The 19,810-nt window shown below is 46.9% G+C and overlaps 5 protein-coding genes across 5 annotated transcripts; 2 read left to right on the top strand and 3 right to left on the bottom strand.

Moving 5' to 3' along the window:
- Positions 1-1,530: 1,530 nt before the first annotated feature.
- N7457_006227 (uncharacterized protein) lies at positions 1,531-2,535 on the bottom strand (the record flags this gene model as incomplete). The annotated part of the gene is made up of 1 exon (XM_057177271.1): positions 1,531-2,535. The coding sequence occupies one exon, from the start codon at positions 2,533-2,535 to the stop codon at positions 1,531-1,533; it is 1,005 nt and encodes a 334-aa protein (XP_057031573.1).
- A 3,690-nt stretch (positions 2,536-6,225) lies between these two features.
- N7457_006226 (uncharacterized protein) lies at positions 6,226-7,179 on the top strand (the record flags this gene model as incomplete). The annotated part of the gene is made up of 1 exon (XM_057177270.1): positions 6,226-7,179. One exon carries the CDS (start codon positions 6,226-6,228, stop codon positions 7,177-7,179), a length of 954 nt encoding a protein of 317 aa, XP_057031572.1.
- Positions 7,180-7,532: 353 nt separating this feature from the next.
- N7457_006225 (uncharacterized protein) lies at positions 7,533-9,119 on the bottom strand (the record flags this gene model as incomplete). Its single annotated transcript, XM_057177269.1, has 1 exon — positions 7,533-9,119. One exon carries the CDS (start codon positions 9,117-9,119, stop codon positions 7,533-7,535), a length of 1,587 nt encoding a protein of 528 aa, XP_057031571.1.
- A 5,456-nt stretch (positions 9,120-14,575) lies between these two features.
- N7457_006224 (asparagine synthetase B family protein) lies at positions 14,576-16,897 on the top strand (the record flags this gene model as incomplete). The annotated part of the gene is made up of 6 exons (XM_057177268.1): positions 14,576-14,744; positions 14,807-15,264; positions 15,324-15,407; positions 15,464-15,725; positions 15,777-15,968; positions 16,038-16,897. 6 exons carry the CDS (start codon positions 14,576-14,578, stop codon positions 16,895-16,897), a joined length of 2,025 nt encoding a protein of 674 aa, XP_057031570.1.
- A 1,683-nt stretch (positions 16,898-18,580) lies between these two features.
- On the bottom strand, positions 18,581-19,605 carry N7457_006223 (uncharacterized protein; the record flags this gene model as incomplete). Its single annotated transcript, XM_057177267.1, has 2 exons — positions 18,581-19,428; positions 19,491-19,605. 2 exons carry the CDS (start codon positions 19,603-19,605, stop codon positions 18,581-18,583), a joined length of 963 nt encoding a protein of 320 aa, XP_057031569.1.
- Positions 19,606-19,810: the final 205 nt, after the last annotated feature.

The following is a 19,810-nucleotide window of genomic DNA, read 5'->3' as shown; positions in this document are numbered from 1 at the left end:
ACACATCTGGAGTTCAATCATCAACCAGTTCATTATGAGCTATAACGTCATAGCTCCCTTGTGTCTGTACGCTTTGAAATCGAAGAAAAACACGGAATACCAACCAGAGATCTGAAATGGACTGGAGCGCGTGTGGGAACAAGTTTCACGATTTACGAGGTTGCTTCTTGCGACCTTGCCATCCAAATGCACCGGACTACCCTCTAGATTTATCCACATTACTCAACATGACAATTCTCAACCTCGAATATTGTTGGCGGAATTACAAGTGATATGGTGACCGTCGACGACCAATATACCTCGAATACCTACATGTAGGCAGTTCGGGATCATCTGGTTACGACAGACTATCACTCCCACATGTTACCGGTAAGATTCTTGATTTAACTCTCATATTCGTCACTCTTACACAGTACAGGGTAGACACCTGGTCACATCCAAGAGGCTGGTTGTAAGCCCGCTGCTTTGGGAGCGTATAATCAGACGCTGTTCCTCAGTCAAGTGGAGCGCTTCGAACCTGGTATTAATATCTTTCCCAGCGATCTCCGGTACAACCTTAGAACAACACATTCAAACTCATCCACGGTTGGTCGAGCACAACCGAGTGTGAACCCGAGTTTCTACAGCGAATGATTGCTGGTAGCAATCCGCGATCTCCCTGATGTTTCTTGCCTCCCTGTCATTTGTCTAGAAGTGGACATCCTGTTGGATCACAAATTTACACCCGAATTGAAACGGAATAGATACTGACTGTGTTTTGGTTCCTTCACATTGTCTGTTGCAATTTCCTCGTGTTCTAGTTGATCAAGTTAGAAAGTGAGAATCACATTACATATCCATATGTGAACAAAAAGTATCCCCGTACGGTGTATGGTCTTGCAGGTAGCTGTATTAATTCTAAAGAAAGCAAATCTCCAACAGATCCATGTCTAGTCTGCCAGGAGTCCGGTATCTGTTCATGGCTAGATTCATTCCTACCAGATCATTTCAGTCGATAAACCTACATGTAGACACATGAGGGGAGTGACATCAAACCAGAAACAAAATGTTTGAAGGGTTGCCCCAGAGCCAGCTCCCTTCTAAATTGATACCAAAACACTATTTACTACATACCATCATTTCAAAGATTGGATGTGCCATAACCAGTAATAGCATGGGATCATGAACAAGATTAGGCCTTGAGTGCTGCTGCGAACGAAAAGCGGCATTTTGGGAAACCCCTTGGTGAGCCAAGTAGGGGCCCTCTACCATCGAGCACTGTTGTGGGTTGGGTTGAATGAAAGTAAGCCATATGCTTTGGTTCAGAATGAGAGCTTCATGCTGGAGTGCTTGCTCAGGGCGTGAAGAGCATAGACACATCATCAGCCCAGGTAACTGAATGCTGTTTCAGTGTTTTTCTGGGGCATCACGGCTATGCCTGAGGAAACAAGGAGCCACGATGGTATTTCAAACAGGTGGTTCGATATAACTTGACGACAATTGAAATAGACGGAAGTTCAACTTTAAATCTGCCGTCTGTGGTAGTCGGCTTTATGGAAAATTCTCCAATTTCTTAGCCAAGTCCATGAGACTCGGAAGGAACTTCACGTCAACGTCAACGTCAATACTAGGAGGAGACTCTCGAATCATATAGCTCTCCCAGCCTGCGTTCCTTGCAGCCCGATAGTCCTCTTTATAATCATCTCCCACATGTACAGACACGAATTTAGTTTCCCGAGTTAGCCACGGACGGGAAACCTCTAGAGCCTGGCGTCTGGCCACATCGAAGATCAGACGATGAGGTTTCGCTTCGCCAGCTTCATAGCTCGTGATCACCATATCAATATCAAGCTCCCGGTTGGGATCCTCAAGATTATTGTTATGCGATTGGGTATCCTTATTTTTGATGCTTCGTTCCTCGAATCCAGGGAGGTCCATACTTGATCGGTCCTGGTCGGCGCGCATATCCCCAACAGTCAAGCCCAACGATTTCAACACAGCGGGAACACGGTCGTCCGAGTTAGATACCACACCCACGATAACCCTATTGAACGACCATTTCTCTGCGGTCTTTAGTTTGCGCACTCGGCGAAAGAAGGGGAGCACGTCGTCAAAGAGCGCGTATCCCTTGGGACCAGCAAATTGGTCCAATAAGGCTTCCACCATGCCAGCAGGAAGCTTGACCTGATCTTCGTTGTTCCCTCCTAGGCTCTCAGGTTCTTCATGGTAAGTCGCGCCATTTTCCAGAGACAACAGACGCGTGAAACTCCCCCTGATCACCTCCTCCCACCACTGCCGCGGCCCGCCATACTGGCCCTGGAGTACGTCCGCCCGACCGTAATTTGGGTATCGACACGCTTGGGCACGATATGTATCTTTGAACGCAAGTTTGAGGTTATCTGGGGTGATAGAAGGGTGGGATAGCCCGAATTGATGCGCGGTCGCAATGTATTGCTCGGGGACGGGTATGCGGGGGTGGAAGAGGGTGCCGAATGCATCGAAGGTGATAAGAAGAGTTGAGGCTTTGGGTAACCCGCGGAGTGCTGCGCGTTGCATTTTGCTGGGAAGAAAAGGGAGAGCGTAACACTTGAGAGGGAGATGGTCCAAAACAGGTGTGACGCACATTCGCGAATTGTTCTCCGCGTCAGCCCCCACTCTCTTGTTGACCCCCTCACCTGTCATCCCCCGGCTTTCCTCCAACGGCTTTTGCTCAAAAACTCCTATTCCTGCTGCGGTTTTGCAATTCTTGCTATAGAAAACCAATGTGAAGATTGGACTTCATGAGCTATGTGTTCTTTCCGCAGTCGTTGTGGCTCTAGCCCACCCGCCTGTGGCAGGACTTCCGCTATCTGTCAATCAGGACATTCAGTTCTCCGGTATGCAGGCTTTTGATGCATAGATTTGAATTATATTTGAAATATTTGACACCGAAGGTAACCTCGACTCAATTCCAGCTTATTGCTGGAAGTTATGGGAAATTCAAAGGGGGATTTGGAGAAGGCGTACTCCGTACACTCCGGCAACAACCGCGCGATATAAAACGAATGAAAGGCAGCATAGAGAACTCAATGGTTCCTGGTGCAAAGTCATATAGATACAGGCTATTAGCATTCACGGGTCCATACCTTCGGTAGATAGTTATAAACTTCCTCAACCTCATCCACATTTCGGGATGATGGCTACTGTCAATTCCATGGGGGCGAAATCAAAGATAGTTTTGGTGTAGAGTGTATATGTATCGAGACTGCCAGAGAATAGTCACTAGAGCTTTTTATCATCCCGACAACTGAAGCGGTCGGTATTCACAGCCAATCTTTAAACATCTTGGAATGATGTTTGGTGTCTATACAGAGACTAGAGGAAACCATCTCGACATTCTGGCTCAGTTATATAATGAAAAAGGTGATTTGCTACCAGTAAATTCGGACTCGACTTCAAAGTAACGTCCTATTTACTAGAGAGCTGACTTTAGACTAGTCAGGAACAAGCCAAGCCTACTTTCTTATCTGATGGCACTATGCCTAATTTGTGATCTTCGAGGGGATCCAATTCACTTCGAACCATGTTGTTCCATGTTATACCATGTTTGGCAGGGTAATCATACATCTATTTGATTGTGGCTCGATAGAGGCTTCTTTTCAATCATTTGAGGGTGGCCACTTCGCTAGGGAAATGGATAGGTCGGGATCTCGTCTTAATAGACGTCGGAATAAGCATCTTTCTCGTACTACATGGGCACCGCGAACGGGATACTTATGGCTGTTCTCAGAATGGTACAAGTAGCATAAACTTGATGACATATCACAACAACAGCCCGGGTGGTCTAGTGGTATGATTCGCGCTTAGGGTATTCAAAACCTGAGCAATATTGCGCGAGGTCCCGCGTTCAATCCGCGGCTCGGGCCTGTTATCTTTTTTTGTTCACTCAGAACTGTGGCATGTTTGAAACCCATCCTATTTTCATTGTGGAGCTTCTTTTTTTCTGGAATAAAATTGTTGTTGTCGATGAGGATAAAATCCACCGACCGGCTGGGTTGGGATTCTGTTGCTGTCTCAAATGGACCATCAACAGACTGTCTTAAACTTATCCAACAGAAGCCAAAAGCCCTGTGTGCAGTTCTTTTGAGAGAATATTTATGCTCAAAATACCCCACGGCTTATTTATCACCAGTGGTTATCGAAATCACCGGTGGTTTCATCGGAAATCTAGATAGCAAGCACTATGGCTGCTGCTGATATCCAATTCGAGTCAGAGCAAATCAAGTGACTTGCCCACCAAGTCCAATAGGCATGACCGTGCGAATCCATGAATTGTGTTCAACTATAGTGGAATATATATATGGGTGATCCGCCATACCCGTACAATGTTGTTTTTGGAACACACTACATATAACAAAATATATCACTAGATTGAATGCTGTATTGATGGGCTCACGATAGCTTAATTGCTTGATATTAATACGCATGTTTGTTTCATAGGTCTACGAGGATGGTCTATCCTAGCTTGCTAAGCAATATCTATCAGTGAGTTGATATGAAAATAGTCATATCCCTGGAAGTGCATATTTCGTCAGACACCGCTTTATCCCAAGCAATTTGAAGATGCCAAAAATCTGCCTACGGACAATATGTCTTCATTTTATAGTGGTAGCACTATAGAGAGTCAAAAAAGATATCCGCTAACCCGGGGCCTGAAAATCGCAACCAGAAGCATTTGAAAGTATGAATTAGGTTTGTACTGCGTCCTCTTCGATATAACTTCGACGATCAGCCCCACCCCGTTTTGTTTGTGATGAGTGCTCTATTACAGTCTCACGATGCACTTTGTGGATAATTTATTCCCGACTACGGAGTACTTGAGCCATACTGGAAAGCCGCACACTCTAAGACAACAAACTCAACCACAATGAGAAACCACTACTTTTGAACCTTCAAAATGGAGTTCACTAGAGTTTTCCACCAAGGGCTTACCCCTGAAAGTCCCCGGACGCAGTAGAGGTCTAAACAAAAACGACCTCGACTTCCAAGGTTTTCCCCTGAACACTTCCTTAACATAGTCGATGCAGTACATTCAATCCAACACTAGGATTCCTTCTCCAGAATATAACGAGTCTGTTTACACTGTGCGGTGTACGGAGTACTTCCTATAATGATGTACATGCCCACACTATGGTAACCCCTGTCAATCCCCCCCTGAGGCTCCTCCACCAGCCCTACAGAAGCAATAATGACATCATCATCATTTTTGATCCTGAAATCTTCCAGATGCACAGAACAAAGACCTCACCGCAACGACAAGTGTTGACCCACCAGACTATTTGACATCTCCACCCCCTGTGGAGGGCTAAGATTGCAATCAGCGTTGACATTGCCTCGTGGAGTTCAACCTTGTTCTCACATCTTTCGGGCGGATAAACTGCAGATCTTGAGCGACCCAAGCCCAGAAGACAATTCATGATTGGCAATTCGAACCGGAAAGCCCGGTACCAGCTGTGCCGATTTCGGCCTGACTTTGCTGCCTACATGACGTCCAACACAATCGTAGTTGGATTGGGGATTGAGACAGATCACCATTGCGGGCCATTACACATTGGAGCAGACCATGTGGCAAATGAGCCCCTATACTGCGGATGTTCTTTGACTTCTAGAACAGGGGGCTTCCCAGCTCAAAATTGAGGTGGGTTTCACCATTGGGGCCCACGATGTCATTCATGTCTTTGCCTGATCCTGGCAGTTGGAGTGGGAACTCCGTGGAAACTTCGCCCCGACCATTTCTACAACGGGAAGAGTCGAGTGGATGATCTACAAAGTGATTAATGATGATTGACCTCCTAGGAAGCTTATAGTGGAACTAAGGCTGTTTGCCGGACCCAATCCCATCCAACGGCGCTCTCGGTAGCCACTCAGCGTGAAGTTTAATTGTTGGCCGATGAAACAAGAATGGCATCGCTCGATTCTCCATCGCAATCATCTGTGACGTGCGCAGACTCCTCTCCGCCAGGCTATCTACTAGTTCAGGAGTGCGTCCAACGACGTCAATGGACATGTGAAAGGGTCTAGGATCAATGCTGATCCCCTGACAACGCTTCTCGTATATAACAAGCAATGTCTTGCTGTGATGTCTAAACTCCAAGAACTTCCATCTTGTCATTCCTTACCAGCAAGTCACTCCTTGATCAGGGTTTTTACCATCCATTCATTTTTCACTAAAGTCATTTGCATTAAATACACTCATTAATCGACAAGATGAAGTCTTTCGCCCTCGCCGCCCTTCTGGCATCTACTGCCATGGCCCTGCCCGCCAACATTGCTTCGGGCACCACTGGAACTCTGCCCTCGGATCTTCCCTCATGCCTGCCTTCCGGCGTTGTGCCATCGGGAATTCCTTCGCCCGTGGCATCTCTCATCCCTACCTGCTCCGACGCTCCGGCATCTTCATCTGCTCTGCCCATTCCCACCGGTGCGACCCCCGAGCTGACCCAGGGCTCCGCCGGCCCCGGCCAGGTCCTGAGCATCCTCAACCAGGCCGGAACCTCCGATTTCAAGATGAAGGCTGAATCTGAGCTCGAGAAGATCATGAGCAAGCTGCCTACCCATATCCTCGAGAAGCCCGTCGGTAAGGTCATCCAGACTGCCGACTCCGTCGACCTGCTTGATCTCAACAACGGCTCCGGCCTTACCAAGGTTACCGCAGTCCTGGACAACGGCAAAGGTGTTCTGATTGAGTTGACCGCCCCTGTTGTTGACCTGCTCCACAAACTCGGTCTCGGTGAAGTCGGTAACCTTGTCGGCTCCATCGTTGGAGGTGTTGAGAACATCCTTGGCAGCCTCAAGCGCTCCAACTCCCTCGAGAACGTCGTCTCCATCACCGATGTCAATGGCCTTGCTGGCGGCAAGGACCTTGTTGTCCAGCTCGATCACAGCGTTCTCGGTCTCCTCAGTGGTCTTGACCTAGCTACTCTCGAGGGCCCCATCGGAAACATCATCGCCAAGGCCCCCTCCGTTTCCGAGCTCAAGTCCAAGATTCCCAAAATTCCCGGTGCTGACTTCATCGCTGTCAACGCCGAGGACAAGGCTTCCGTCCTTCTTATCAAGGTTGATGGCGCTGTCCAGGGCCTCCTCTCTACCCTCGGTCTCGGCAGCCTTGGCGCCGCTGTTGGCTCCATCGTCTCCGACGTTAAGGGTGCCCTCACCAACTAAACACTCTAGGTATGATAGGCCTGGATCATTCTATTCTACCATTTAACAATTTCCTATTTTATATAGCGGGAACCTGACCTCGTGGTCTCTTTTGGCACTAGCGCTTGAAAAATTGATGAACACAATGGTCTCCCTTCTGCATTATTCCTTGAACATTATTGTGTTCTTTTGTATAACTGTACATACCTTTGATGTATATTCCATAGGTTGGGATTAAATCTAATATGTCCAATCATAAAATCTTTGTACAAAGCAAGCCGTAGGAAAATATGACTGAAATGTCAAGGAAAGAAAGGAGGAAAGAAGGAAATCAGCAAAGAAAAACGAAGTAAACAGAACCCACCGCATATGTATCAGTAGTGTGGTGCATTCCAATAACTCTCCCCACCCTCTCCATAAGGGTCAGATGCATCCTTGCACTTCGGGTTCTCATAGTCCTGCACTGTACCCATGGGCCAAATAGGCACAACACAAATCTCATTCGCCGCGCAACCACGACACTCCTTCCACGTTGCCCAATCAAGATAACCAATGAGCTTTTTAATAACCTGAGCAGCCGACTCAAGATCTGCCTTCTTTCCAGCGCGCAGCAAATCAGAGCAAATTCTATTTGCAACTCCATAAATAGCACGACCGGCAAGACCTCCAGTCTCCAAACCGGAAGGCAAAAACTGAGTAGCACAGCGCTCAATCTCAGCAGCATCGTCCCGGTCACCGTAATCAATGAAGGGAGAAAAGAGGCGGTCAATCTCAGACTGCAGATCTTCGATCGAATCAATGGCGCCAGAACCAAAATAGGCCAGCTCCTTGCTATATCGTGTGACGATCATATCAGCAATGGCCTGCCAGTCTTCACAGTCTTCAGCCGGGTGGTGATTCATAATCAGATCCGTGATACCAGCCCGGATAGGAGCCAATTCCTCATAGGACAGGTTAGCCAATCGAGGAAGACCTGTATCATCTTGAAACAGATCTACATCATGGGCGAAGGCCGTCACAAAATGATTGAAATTCAAAGACACCCGACGTCCACCAATACCATTATAACGCGCAGTCACAGCACGCATCCACCGCGCTGAATTCGGACTCTTCCCAGGGCCTTGAGGTGGTCGACCGGGAACACCGGGACCTACAGGTCGCCGTCCCATTCCATCATCTTGCCCACGAAGACCATCCCGATCACCATACCCACGATCCATGGACGCCAAGTCTTCACGCTTCTGAGCCTGCGTAATCCGCACAGGAACAAGATCGCGCTCAAAATGACACAAGATGATCTCAAAGCCCGCCTCCATGCGGAGAACACCATCAATCCGACCCTCCCATTGATTATCAGCCATGTCGCAAGCTAACATTGCGCGCTCGCCTTCACGTCCCATCCACCCCGGCTCGCCCTCGAAAGAGCCGTTGAATAGAACCACATCCTGGGAATCAAGCGTGCCTTTTGATGTCTTGGCGGCAGACATACCGTCGATATATAGCAAACGGAGGTCTTTTGCTGCAGCGTATGTATGCAAATATCCGTTCTCGTCTTCGTTGAAGACCGAATGTTGTCCAGAGTGATCCTCCCGCATGCGTAACTCCCCATGGCCCCTATTGCGTTGCCTAGCATCATCATCCACAGGCGACCCATGCGGTGGAGGTCCCCATGGTGGCCGCGCGAAAACCATGGCATGCTCAGGCTCAAAGGCCAACCACTCTGTGCCATTGACTGGGTCAGATACCGAGGTTCCATGGTAGAAGTGGGTGCCAGCGGGCACACCAGCGAGGAAGAACGAGACACCGTTGTGATGCAGCGATGACCCCCACTGACGCATTGAGTCATGAATCACATTGAAAATATGATTTGCATTTTTGATCGGCGCAGTGGGATTCAAGGTTGTTATCAAGGCGCTTGATACAGCTGGAAGTGCACATAGGAGAAGCGACAGTTGTCGCATTTTGAAAGGGGAAGTTTCACAGGCTTGGAATCCGGGGAACTTTTTTATCAGATCGCAATCTGGGCGGGACAGGGAACGTTATTATAACGGTGTAGAGATAAAGCCGCGTCAGCGCGTGGTGTGATCTCGACTATTCCTCTTTGAGAAGTTTGCTCCGGCGCTAGGAGATAAGGTATGGCGCTAGGGGTTATTCGGTTGGAATTGCCGGGTTTGATGGGCTGCGTTGATCTATAAATCTCATGGCCACCGTTGGGGACGCCTCGATTATACGCCCTTCTAAATAGGATGCTATGAGTCTATCAGCCGATAATCTTGTGTTCTTTCACTATCGTTACTGTTCATTCTGCTCTAGGGTCACATAGGTATAAAACAAATCCCGAGTAAATGATCGTGTCCGAGCCTTGTTTGTAATGCAAGGGATAAAGAAAGCTCCCATATATCTTCAAACACAACAAATAATAATACATACATAGATATATCATGATCGACGAGTCTAGTTTAGGTCAAGCTATCTAGTCTGCCTCTCCTATGTAGGAATGGATGCTGTTACCTTCGAATGCACGCAACACCATAGAGACTAAAACCTTGAAAGAGACTCAAAAGAGCGAGAATTTCATCATTGCAAATCAAGAGGGAGAGCATGTATCAACCTGATCAGATATCGTCGTTCCTCCAAACACGTGCGGAACGGACACTGTCCCCATGCTCCTCTTCGAGCAATCCAACCAAATCCTCGCCCAAGACCTGCAGTTGGCGCTCTATGTGGCCAAAGCTAGCCAGATATTGATTCGATGGCATATGGCGGGAGGCATGGGACATCAACACCGTGCAGCACGTCAATTGCTGTGGCGGACAGCACGGTAGCGGAGGTACATGAGTACCTCCATGTCAGAGTTACTGACGGAGAGAATGGGACGTAGGCTTGATATGGCTGAAGATGATCATGAAGTTAGCTATGATCATGGTGTAATGGGTGCAAAGATGAGAGTCATCAACTCACTGCAATGCAAAGTTGTCAAGGCGATAGGCAATGCTTTTGATAAACTGTGGATGTATGGAAGACAGATTTTGGAAACGGATTCTGGGTTAAGTAGAGATCATCTTCAGATTTCTTTCAGGAGCTGTGCAATATTAGCTTTATATAATCAAAAGGTCCAAAGTTCTCAGAGATCAGGACCTCATTTACCACTCAGAATTGACAGTGCAAGCCTCAAATTAGGCTTGAAAGCAGCAGGTGTTTGAGAAAATTGTTGATGCTGAGCCGAATCTGTTATGATTTCTGTATGCTCTAGGGACCGACCATCCCTGGTGTGGCCTGATGCTTTGTGAGTCTCACCTTCGGCTTGGTTGAATGCGTTGTTGGAAGAAGGAGAATTGGAAGAAGGAGAATTGGAAGAAGGAGGGTTGAAAAGGATGTTTGAACAAGGATGAATGAGAAATCAGAAGAATCGCTAGAGCAGTTCCCTTGTCGGTGATTGTCCATTACGCCAAAACAGGCAGACACGACCGACATGACCGCCCCCCATTAGGCACTCAGTTCCCAACCCCATCTCTCCGAATCTCTCAAAGTCATCCCTCTCCTCGGTATAGGGGCGCATCCCCTCGGCTATGAATATCTGCATCTGTTTGTGCACGATGTTAAATATATAACCAATCATGGAGAGCGACAGGAATCGCGCAGTCTGCCCTATAAAGAGTTGCAAGCTTGTGAATAAGTTGTATCTTTCTTCCATTCACTGGTGGCGTGTAACTGCACGCTGTTTAGCTCGATATACGAGGCCTCTAAGAGCCTTCTGGTGGGTAGGAGGAAGGAAATGGATTTGCCATACCTATAGGTTGTCGGCTTCGCATCTATAGACATTTTAAATTGAGATAAGTCTCGCATTAGCTAGAGATTATCCTCAATATCCTCGTCTTGTCTTGGACTTCCCACTCTAAGCTGTACATTGCCCATATTATATCATCCTGCCTGGTCATAGAAGCCAGTTTGGCCTTGCTGTAATCCACGATGTAGCAGCTGGTATTCATACGCTGTCCGTATACTGGTGTCTGATGCCCACCAAAACATATGATTCAGCATCAGTTGGAAGCAGGTCCAAGAAAATCCTGTATCCATATATTATTAGTTTTGGCTCTTGGATATTTGTACGGCTCACAAGGCCTGAAATTTCATATCACCAAAAGCTAGGAAGGCGATGGAACTGGGGACAGATGAGGAGGTGGAGCAAGTCATGATGCCACAATAGCTCTAGAGATAAGAAGTTCACTTACTATTAAATCCCTTCTTTCTGCCAATCAAAGGCCCTGGTTTCACACCTGCTATCACAGCGGTTTGGTATACTTGGAAGTTGAGAAAAATGTATGGTCCACTGGACTGAGTGGACTATCCCTTTATATTCAAGGAAACAAAGAATACTGCTAAGAGGTCTGACAGTTTAATCAGTTGCATCACTTGTTGCAAATTCATGTCATAAAGGCTTAGTGTTAAGCCAAGCGGTTAAACATTGACATTGCTTCTAACGCACCAATACCCCCATTTTTGTTTGGAGATCAAAAATCGCCTTCTTTTGATATGTTGTCACCACCTATTTTGTAACTGAAAGTCTAACCCCAGTTCGATATCCACATGATCGACCAACCTTTGACATATCTTAGTTGAGGAAAGTCATTTCCTCTAAGAGAGAACTATGGTCGCAATATGAAGCACTGTAAGGCATCTGTCAGGCACCTATGAATACACCCCGTAAGCGTATATATAGATGGTACACACAAAGTTCATTCAGTACTCAATGCTCCCTATTTTTGTATATTGCCCTTTCAACAAAGAAAAGGGAAACAAACGGACCATCTATACAAGAAATCCGCATAACTTCTCTTCACTTGCCAGGCTTTCAACTACGTCGCTAAAATATCCAACGAAATTATCCACAGACTCCCTATAAATCGCTTGATAGGTATCACCATTATGATAGCTAATGCGGATCCATGAGGGATAACAGGCATATTGACCATACTGCATCGTAGGTCTGGAAGACTATATAGACCTATTTCATGTGTATGACCATCGAAATAAAAAGTGAATTCATCACCGATGGTGAAATTTCGAAACCACACAAAGCTACCACTTTTCGTTCTAGCCTCCCAAGAGGCGCAGTTATGGGCAATTCTTTTGATTCCAAGATCCTCAATAGCCATGGCTTGAATATTCTGCTGTTGGACCTGACTCAGGAGATCGCATTTATCCGATCGTGGAGCAAGATCTACTCGCACAGGAATAATGTTGATGCATGGGCCGACAATGCTATCTTCATAGGAGATTCCAAGTCCTCGACCATGAACGACCGGGCCGAAAACAACATTTATCAAGTCCTGCTTGCATCCATTCAGTTCCTGGCTCGGATTGAACAGCTGAGGGTGTGTGATTACCTACGCTAGTTTGACCAAAGCTGCCAAGGTGATATTGATTGGTATCGGTCATAAGAAATTTGCAATAATATGAGCAATTCATGGTTGGTTTAGATATTCCACGGCAGAGAGATAGATCCCCAGATATTCTTGATGGTGTCTTGATTGTCTGTGACACACTTTAAAGCTATCCCTGAGAGGATTTGTTTGGTGAAAATATTCGTAACAGTCATGTATATCCCTTTGCGCCTTGCAACCATAGAAACCCAAATAGCCAAAATTGAATCTCCTCCAAGAGTGAAAAGGCTACTGGTCATGAGTATCATTTTCTCATCAAGATTGAGAGAGCCTGCTCAATATTTTGTTGCAATCCGCGCCCATGCGCTGTGATCAAACTTTCTCTGCTTGTAGAGTCCTGCCTCTCAATTGGTATCATTCTAGTCTCTTCAGCGCACAGCTTGTGGAATGACCTTGCAGTAGACAACATTTACTTTGCCGGGCAAGGTGAGATTGTTGTTGTTCTATTTAACGTCCATCGGAGGTCGGGTGGGGCCCTCGTCCCTTCGACCTCCCGCCCTCGAGGGGCGTAGGGACCAAAAAAAATAGTTTCCCTGGGAATCGAACCCAGAACCTTTCCGGAACATATGCGAATCGCATTTGTTAACGGAAAATCATAACCGCTAGACCAGGAAACTGCTCAGCCATCAAGGCCAATTGATGCCAAGAAGGCGAGAGTATCATTCATAAGCGGTAAAATATGGACGATGCACATCCCCGTTGCAGGCTTTACTATTCGACACAGTCATCAAGTGAGAGCCAGAATGCTCAGTAACTATACCCTTTCGCGCACCGGTGGCCCTGGAAGTGAAGGTTATGTACCTGAAATTGGCATTGGATATACTCCTTTTCACCATCGATTGTGGGGGTACTTCATCTCCGGGCAGTGAACGCAGAGGATCAAAGGTTTCTTCTCCAATTGTGATCATCTTGTCAGCAAAGCATTTAGCAAGTGTGCTATGTCTTAGTGAGCAGAGTGTAATTCCAGGACACAGAGATGAACACAAGCCATGATCATAGGGTATCAGGTAAGTATGCTTAAGAAAGAAACAAGCACCAGCACCTTTTCGAACATCTCACGGGGAAATGACTGACGGTTTTGATTTATCAAATACGAGGGGGACAAACATTTTTGGGCGAACCCCGTGGTGTTACAACCATGTTTGCCAGAGTCGATGACAGGCTTTCCAACTGTGCATCAGTAAGCTCTTCATCCTAAGCTGACACCGCACTGGAATCTATTGCTGCATAGAGAATAAGATGACTGATCACGGTCTTTCCCTGACAAAAGAGCCAGGGCTCCTGATGCAGGATTACTAGTGATTCTTTCTTCGTATATGCAGATCAGCCGGATAGCATTTGACATACAGAGTACATCCTCCATATACGATTGGGTATTACCATACGATGATTAGTCGCTGTGCGATGCTTCAACTGATGTCGTGCAATGTATGCTGTACACTTCAACGTCTTATGGGGCATTACGCCGCCACCATTATGCGGTTTTGCTGGCAAAAAAAGAACTCCGATGCGGGGATTCGAACCCCGGTTCGCGCTGTGAAAGAGCGCAGTGATAACCCCTACACTACATCGGAAAGAAATTTGCATCATCCGTGAATCGAACACGGGCCTCGTCGATGGCAACGACGAATTCTACCACTAGACCAATGATGCAGATCAAGTGAAATTCATCGCACTTAAACGAAACAAGATGACTTAACTGAGTTACTGCTCGACCACTTAGCTGATGTACCTAATTGGGTAGGTGGTTGAAGAACCCTCAGAGATTAGCAGCCAATCGGTTTTACTTCCGGGAAAGGCCCGTTCCCGCAGATCGGTAATAAAACCACGGGACGATACCATACCTGTAAGTTCAATCGTCACACATGACAGTCGACACCAACTCAACTGTCCTTTAAGTGCAATTTAGTATAAAAAGGCCATTGTGCCTCGTGTATAGGATTCTATCATCTGTTTCAATTGAATCGATAATCATGTGTGGAATAACTGCATTCTTAAGTCACGCTGGAGAGGCTAGCTCCAATGAACAGACCAACGGCCAAGCTCAGCATGTGGCCGCTGAATTGGAGAACAGTCTAAATATTGTTGCCCATCGTGGGCCAGATGCTCGCGGGCGTTGGTTCAGTGACGATTACCAAGTTGGTAGGTCATCTCGTTTCCTTTAATCATTGATACAAGCACAGAGATTCATATCCTCTCAACAGGCCTTGGTCATGTTCGATTGTCGATAATCGATCTTAGCCCCAGTGGTAATCAGCCATTTCATGATGAAAGCAACGAAATTCATGCCGTTATCAATGGCGAGCTGTATGACTACGAGCGTTACCGTGCTCAGTTAGCCAGTGAATTTAAATTCGCGGGAAAGAGTGACTGCGAAATCGTCATTGCCTTGTACAAACATTATGGCCTCTCTTTTATGTCTCATTTGAGAGGCGAGTTTGCATTTGTGATCTGGGATGCCAACCGCCAGTTACTCTTGGCAGCAAGAGACCGGTATGGAATTAAATCACTCTACTATACAGTGATCCAAGGGAAGTTATTGGTGGCAACAGAGATCAAGTCTTTCATGGCGTTTGGGTTACAGCCAGAATGGTGCGTTCGAACGTTGCGAGACCAAAGCTGGAGAGTGGAATCGCGCACTTTCTTTAAAGGCGTGCATAGGGTGAGTTTATTACCGTTACTTATCTGCTAAATGATAGGCCTGGTTCTAAGACATTTTAGGTGCTTCCGGGACACTATCTCATGTGTCGGCCTAATGAGAGAGAAGAACAAATGCCATACTGGGATCTTGAATATCCCGACAAAGTAAGGCACATCGACCCCGTTTCTCGAAATCTACACTAATGATTGATGATCTCTAGTTTTCCCACGAGATACGATCAGAAGAGGAAATGGTGCAAGGGGTAAGGGAGCGTCTTCTGGAGGCTGTGAGACTGCGATTGAAAGCGGATGTTCCTGTTGCCATCTACCTCAGTGGTGGAATAGACTCTTCCTCGGTTGCTGGAATGGTAGCCGATCTCATGAAAAAGGGGACAAAGCTGGGTAGCGAGTCCAACTCAGTCCCTTCGAACATGAAATGCTTCACCGTTCAATTCGATGCGGATAGCGGTGCAGATGAGTCGGGTATATTCACTTCCCCACAATATTCATAACTTCATCGCTAACAATTCCTAGAGATTGCTCAACGCACAGCGGAATGGCTGGGTGTCGATATTCATTTTGTCAAAATGGACGAAGAGGCCCTTGTGTCACGCCTGGAAGATGCTGTCTGGCACAGTGAAATTCCTCTCCCTGATCTCAACGGAATGGGTCGGCTGGCACTAGCCGAAGCGGTACACTCTCAGGGTTTTAAGGTCGTGATCACTGGCGAGTAGTTCCTCTTGACTGAGACAATATTTAAATCTCATTGACGTGGTATCTCTAATACTCTTGCAGGAGAAGGATCGGATGAGCATTTTGCGGGCTACCGTGTGTTCCGGGCGGATTCGCTGAGTGAGCCCGATCATTCATGGCCAGCGCTGCACATCCCCGATACCGATCGCGAGGAAGCATTGGATACAGCGATCGAGCAAGTCACAAACGGAATATTCGGTGACCACAGTCCGACCGTTCCAACTGCAACGAGACGCATGTTGAACCACAGCCACGTCATCAGCTCCATTGCAAGAGTTGGCAGCATGCCATTCTCAGACTGGACGAAATCCTACAGCGATGATATACCGGAGACTAGCCTCATTGCAGGATTCGACGGGCGTGTCCGTGAAAACATAAGCAATCGTTGGCACCCTCTTCACACTGCCCAATACCTGTGGACAAAATCATTTATGCCTCATTTTATCCTGCGATATAACGGAGATAACATCGACATGGTCAATCAAGTCGAAAGTCGTTGCCCCTTCCTTGATCATCACCTGACGGAATATGTTAACAAGGTGCCACCGAGTCTCAAGATGAAGTACAGTGCGAAAGATAAAGCGTTTCGCGAGAAGTATATCCTTCGAGAAGCTGTGAGGCCTTACGTCACCGACGAGATCTACAACATCAGAAAGAAACCCTATCTAGGCCCGAGAAGATTCTGGCCGGGTGGACCATTGCACCGGAAGATGAAGTACCTGGTTACAAAGGAAAACGTGGAACGTCTGGGTTTTGTGGACTGGAATGCGACGGAAAGAGCCCTGGAAGAAGCCTTTAACAAGCAGGAACCCCTAGCACTCCGCCGCACCATTACCGTTGCTCAGTTTGTGGTGCTAGGGCAGCGTTTTGGGGTCAAGTCAGCTGGTGCCCAGTCGAGTTAAGGTCATCAAATAACTACGACATTCCGAGAGATAGAAGATTTTGTTTATTCAATGATGAAAACGTTATATTTTCGTGCTTGAGACTGTCTGTCATTTTCCTAAATGATAGTTGGTAGTATACCTGAAAGCCATTTGGGTTGAATTCATAGTCTGACATCTTATCATTTGAACATCGCATCATTCGTAATTGGCCATCAGGTAGATATATGGAATTAAATACACACCAAAAACGCGACCAGATAGGAAACTCCGGGATTTTCACCAGAATGCTGCACATCTTACCTCGTTGCTTTCCCGAGCTTCAGAATTCTTATCCTGACCATCCAATCCAAATGCACCATGGATAATTCCCCAACTCCCAGATCAGAAATCTCACTGCCTGATTGTTGTAGCACTCTTGCATGAGCCTCCCTTTCGTTATCGAAGGGATGAATTCCGCCTGAGTTGTGGTCCAGGTGCTGCGCCGCGCAGATGTTTCTAGAGCGCGGGACTAGGTAATCTATGACAGACTTCTACTAAGTGGAAAGGAACCTCCCGAGTATCACCGGCTGTAATCGTCATTCCCGTACACCAGCTGTACGCAACCCCAGACTATCGCCAATACCGTTCGTTACCGGAATAGAACCGTGGAACACACTCCCGTGCATGTTCCAAGATTCACTGCCCCGCGTTACGTAGATGCTATACACCGTCCACTTGATTTTCTTGATCGGCTTTGCCTCCGCCAAGTATACCAAGCTGTATGCGTATCTACATGCCCCAGAATGAGTAATTGCACATACACCTGAGTCAGAGCCAAGACCACCAATGGAGGACAACAATGGAGGACCATTGGTGCTGCAATGGATTTTCTAAGATCCACCCGTGGACTGAGTGAGCTTCGCTGACATGCATATGTTGAAGCCGTCCAGGACTGATGACAATCTTGAGATGTAGGTGACATGTCTATGCGTGTGAGTTTATTCCAACGAAACTGAAAGTTGTAACGCTTTGAATCACATCCTGTTATGTGACATTATCTCGAATAAACTCGGTTTCAAGTACATTAATACTGGAAAATACTGCGGCTCAGTGAGTTTTGTGAAATCTCGTTCGAAACTTCCCCTGAATTCCAGTTACATGTAACGATCTTTGTAACTTACAGAGCTCCCTGTGCGGACTAATATCACGTAACTTGAGGTGATACTAGTCTCCAAGAGACAACTGAGGTCACCGATTCTTGGCTGCCTTGTTGTCCAGGGCCATGGCAAAGAAGAGCGGGCAATTTTCTCGAGTCGGCCTACGATAAAAATATTCACTGGTTATCGCCTCTCAGCCCTTTGGATCTTCGGACTGCGACAAATGATGACGATCCCGTGGGCCTAATGCTTTATTGTCCTACGTTCTACGACTCTCTACGCAGTGCGGACCAAAATCAAGATAACAATACGAAAATATGAAAATTGCCTCCTCGATGATGGCAAAAATATAAATCTTAGAAAAGCAAGAGCTTTATAGCCTGGGAGCTACGTGGTAGATCTCAACGAGGAGAGAGAGAGTCGTATTAGGACGAGACAAAGCTCCCGGCTATTCCAGTCTCTGAGGGTCAATGCCTGAGACACCAACCCCTCACTAACTACTATGTCAACAACATACAATGTGCATCGTGTGCATCATATCAGCAATAACTTCAATTCAATCACATCACAGATTGGCCTTGGTAAGCTCCATTTCAGTCCAGTCCCACAGACGTTTCCCTTTGTCCTTACTGATTGACCACTTATTGCGAGGCTTCAGGATTCCAACAGGTGCATAATACCCCCCGTTTCGAAGATTCTCCTTGGGTCCGGTAGCAGCCCATAATGGATTAAGGGCTCCCTGGGGAATGGTCGAACCGGTGCGATTCAATATGCTAGAGCCCAAGGAAACAAGGAGCGAGCGCGACTTAAACGAGTCATACAGTTGGGTCACGATGAGACCAGGATGAACCGCTACCGATGTTATCGACGGGTAGCGCCGGGCTAGTTCTGCTGCGAACATGATATTGGCGGCCTTCGAAGCCCCGTATCGAACGTTGGTGTACTCTTTCTTAAGTTTTTCTTGATTTAAAATAGTCTCAAATTGCGGCGCAAAAAGTTGGGCGACGGATGCGAGAGTCACAATACGGACATCCGACTCGGGCTCTTGGGCTGTCTTGAGGAGTGTCGGTAGTAGTAACTTGGTGAGGTGAAAGTGTCCGGTGTGGTTTGTTCCGATCTGAATCTCATGTCCCATTTCTGTCTCACCAGGGGGTAGGGCCATGACTCCAGCATTGAGGATTAGAATGTCGAGTCGCGATGACTGGGAGTTGACTTGCTCCGCTGCATTCTTGATGGATGAACCTGACATCAAATCCAATGGGATCCAGCTGATATCGACGTTGTTTGCAACTGATGCTTTGATCGACTTGATGGCCTCCGCTGCCTTGGATTCTGACCGCGCAGCGAGAAAGATCTTTTTGGGATTATGTTTGGCTAACTGCAAGACTGTCTCTCTGCCAAGGCCCGCATTTCCTGTTGAGATAGATCATGTTAGACGAGGCATTAACGTTCTGTTGGTCCATGGCTTCACGTACCGCCTGTCACCAGAATGACCTTGTCGTTCAGATCTGGAATATCGGGGTCGGGTTTGAAGTTTACCGAGCCCCAGTAATTGACTAAGTCTCCAAGTGAAGTCATCAATCCAGACATTATGGTGAAATATAGGTAAGTAGGAGAACTGGGAAGATTGAGGTTTTGCTTCGTGTTCGAACATTTTAATAGCCGATGCTAGTAGAGTAAATATTGGCCGACGGGACTTTTCTTTCTCCTCCACCTGAAATCTGCCACGAAGTATCACAGACGGCCAGGCCACTCATAGACAGGCTCCGTTCTTTGACTAGACACTTCTATCTGA

Source organism: Penicillium paradoxum (assembly GCF_028828445.1).
Source record: "Penicillium paradoxum strain IBT 22861 chromosome Unknown utg000005l_segment0_segment0, whole genome shotgun sequence".
Taxonomy (NCBI): domain Eukaryota; kingdom Fungi; phylum Ascomycota; class Eurotiomycetes; order Eurotiales; family Aspergillaceae; genus Penicillium; species Penicillium paradoxum.
This window is presented reverse-complemented; position numbering and strand designations above follow the sequence as displayed.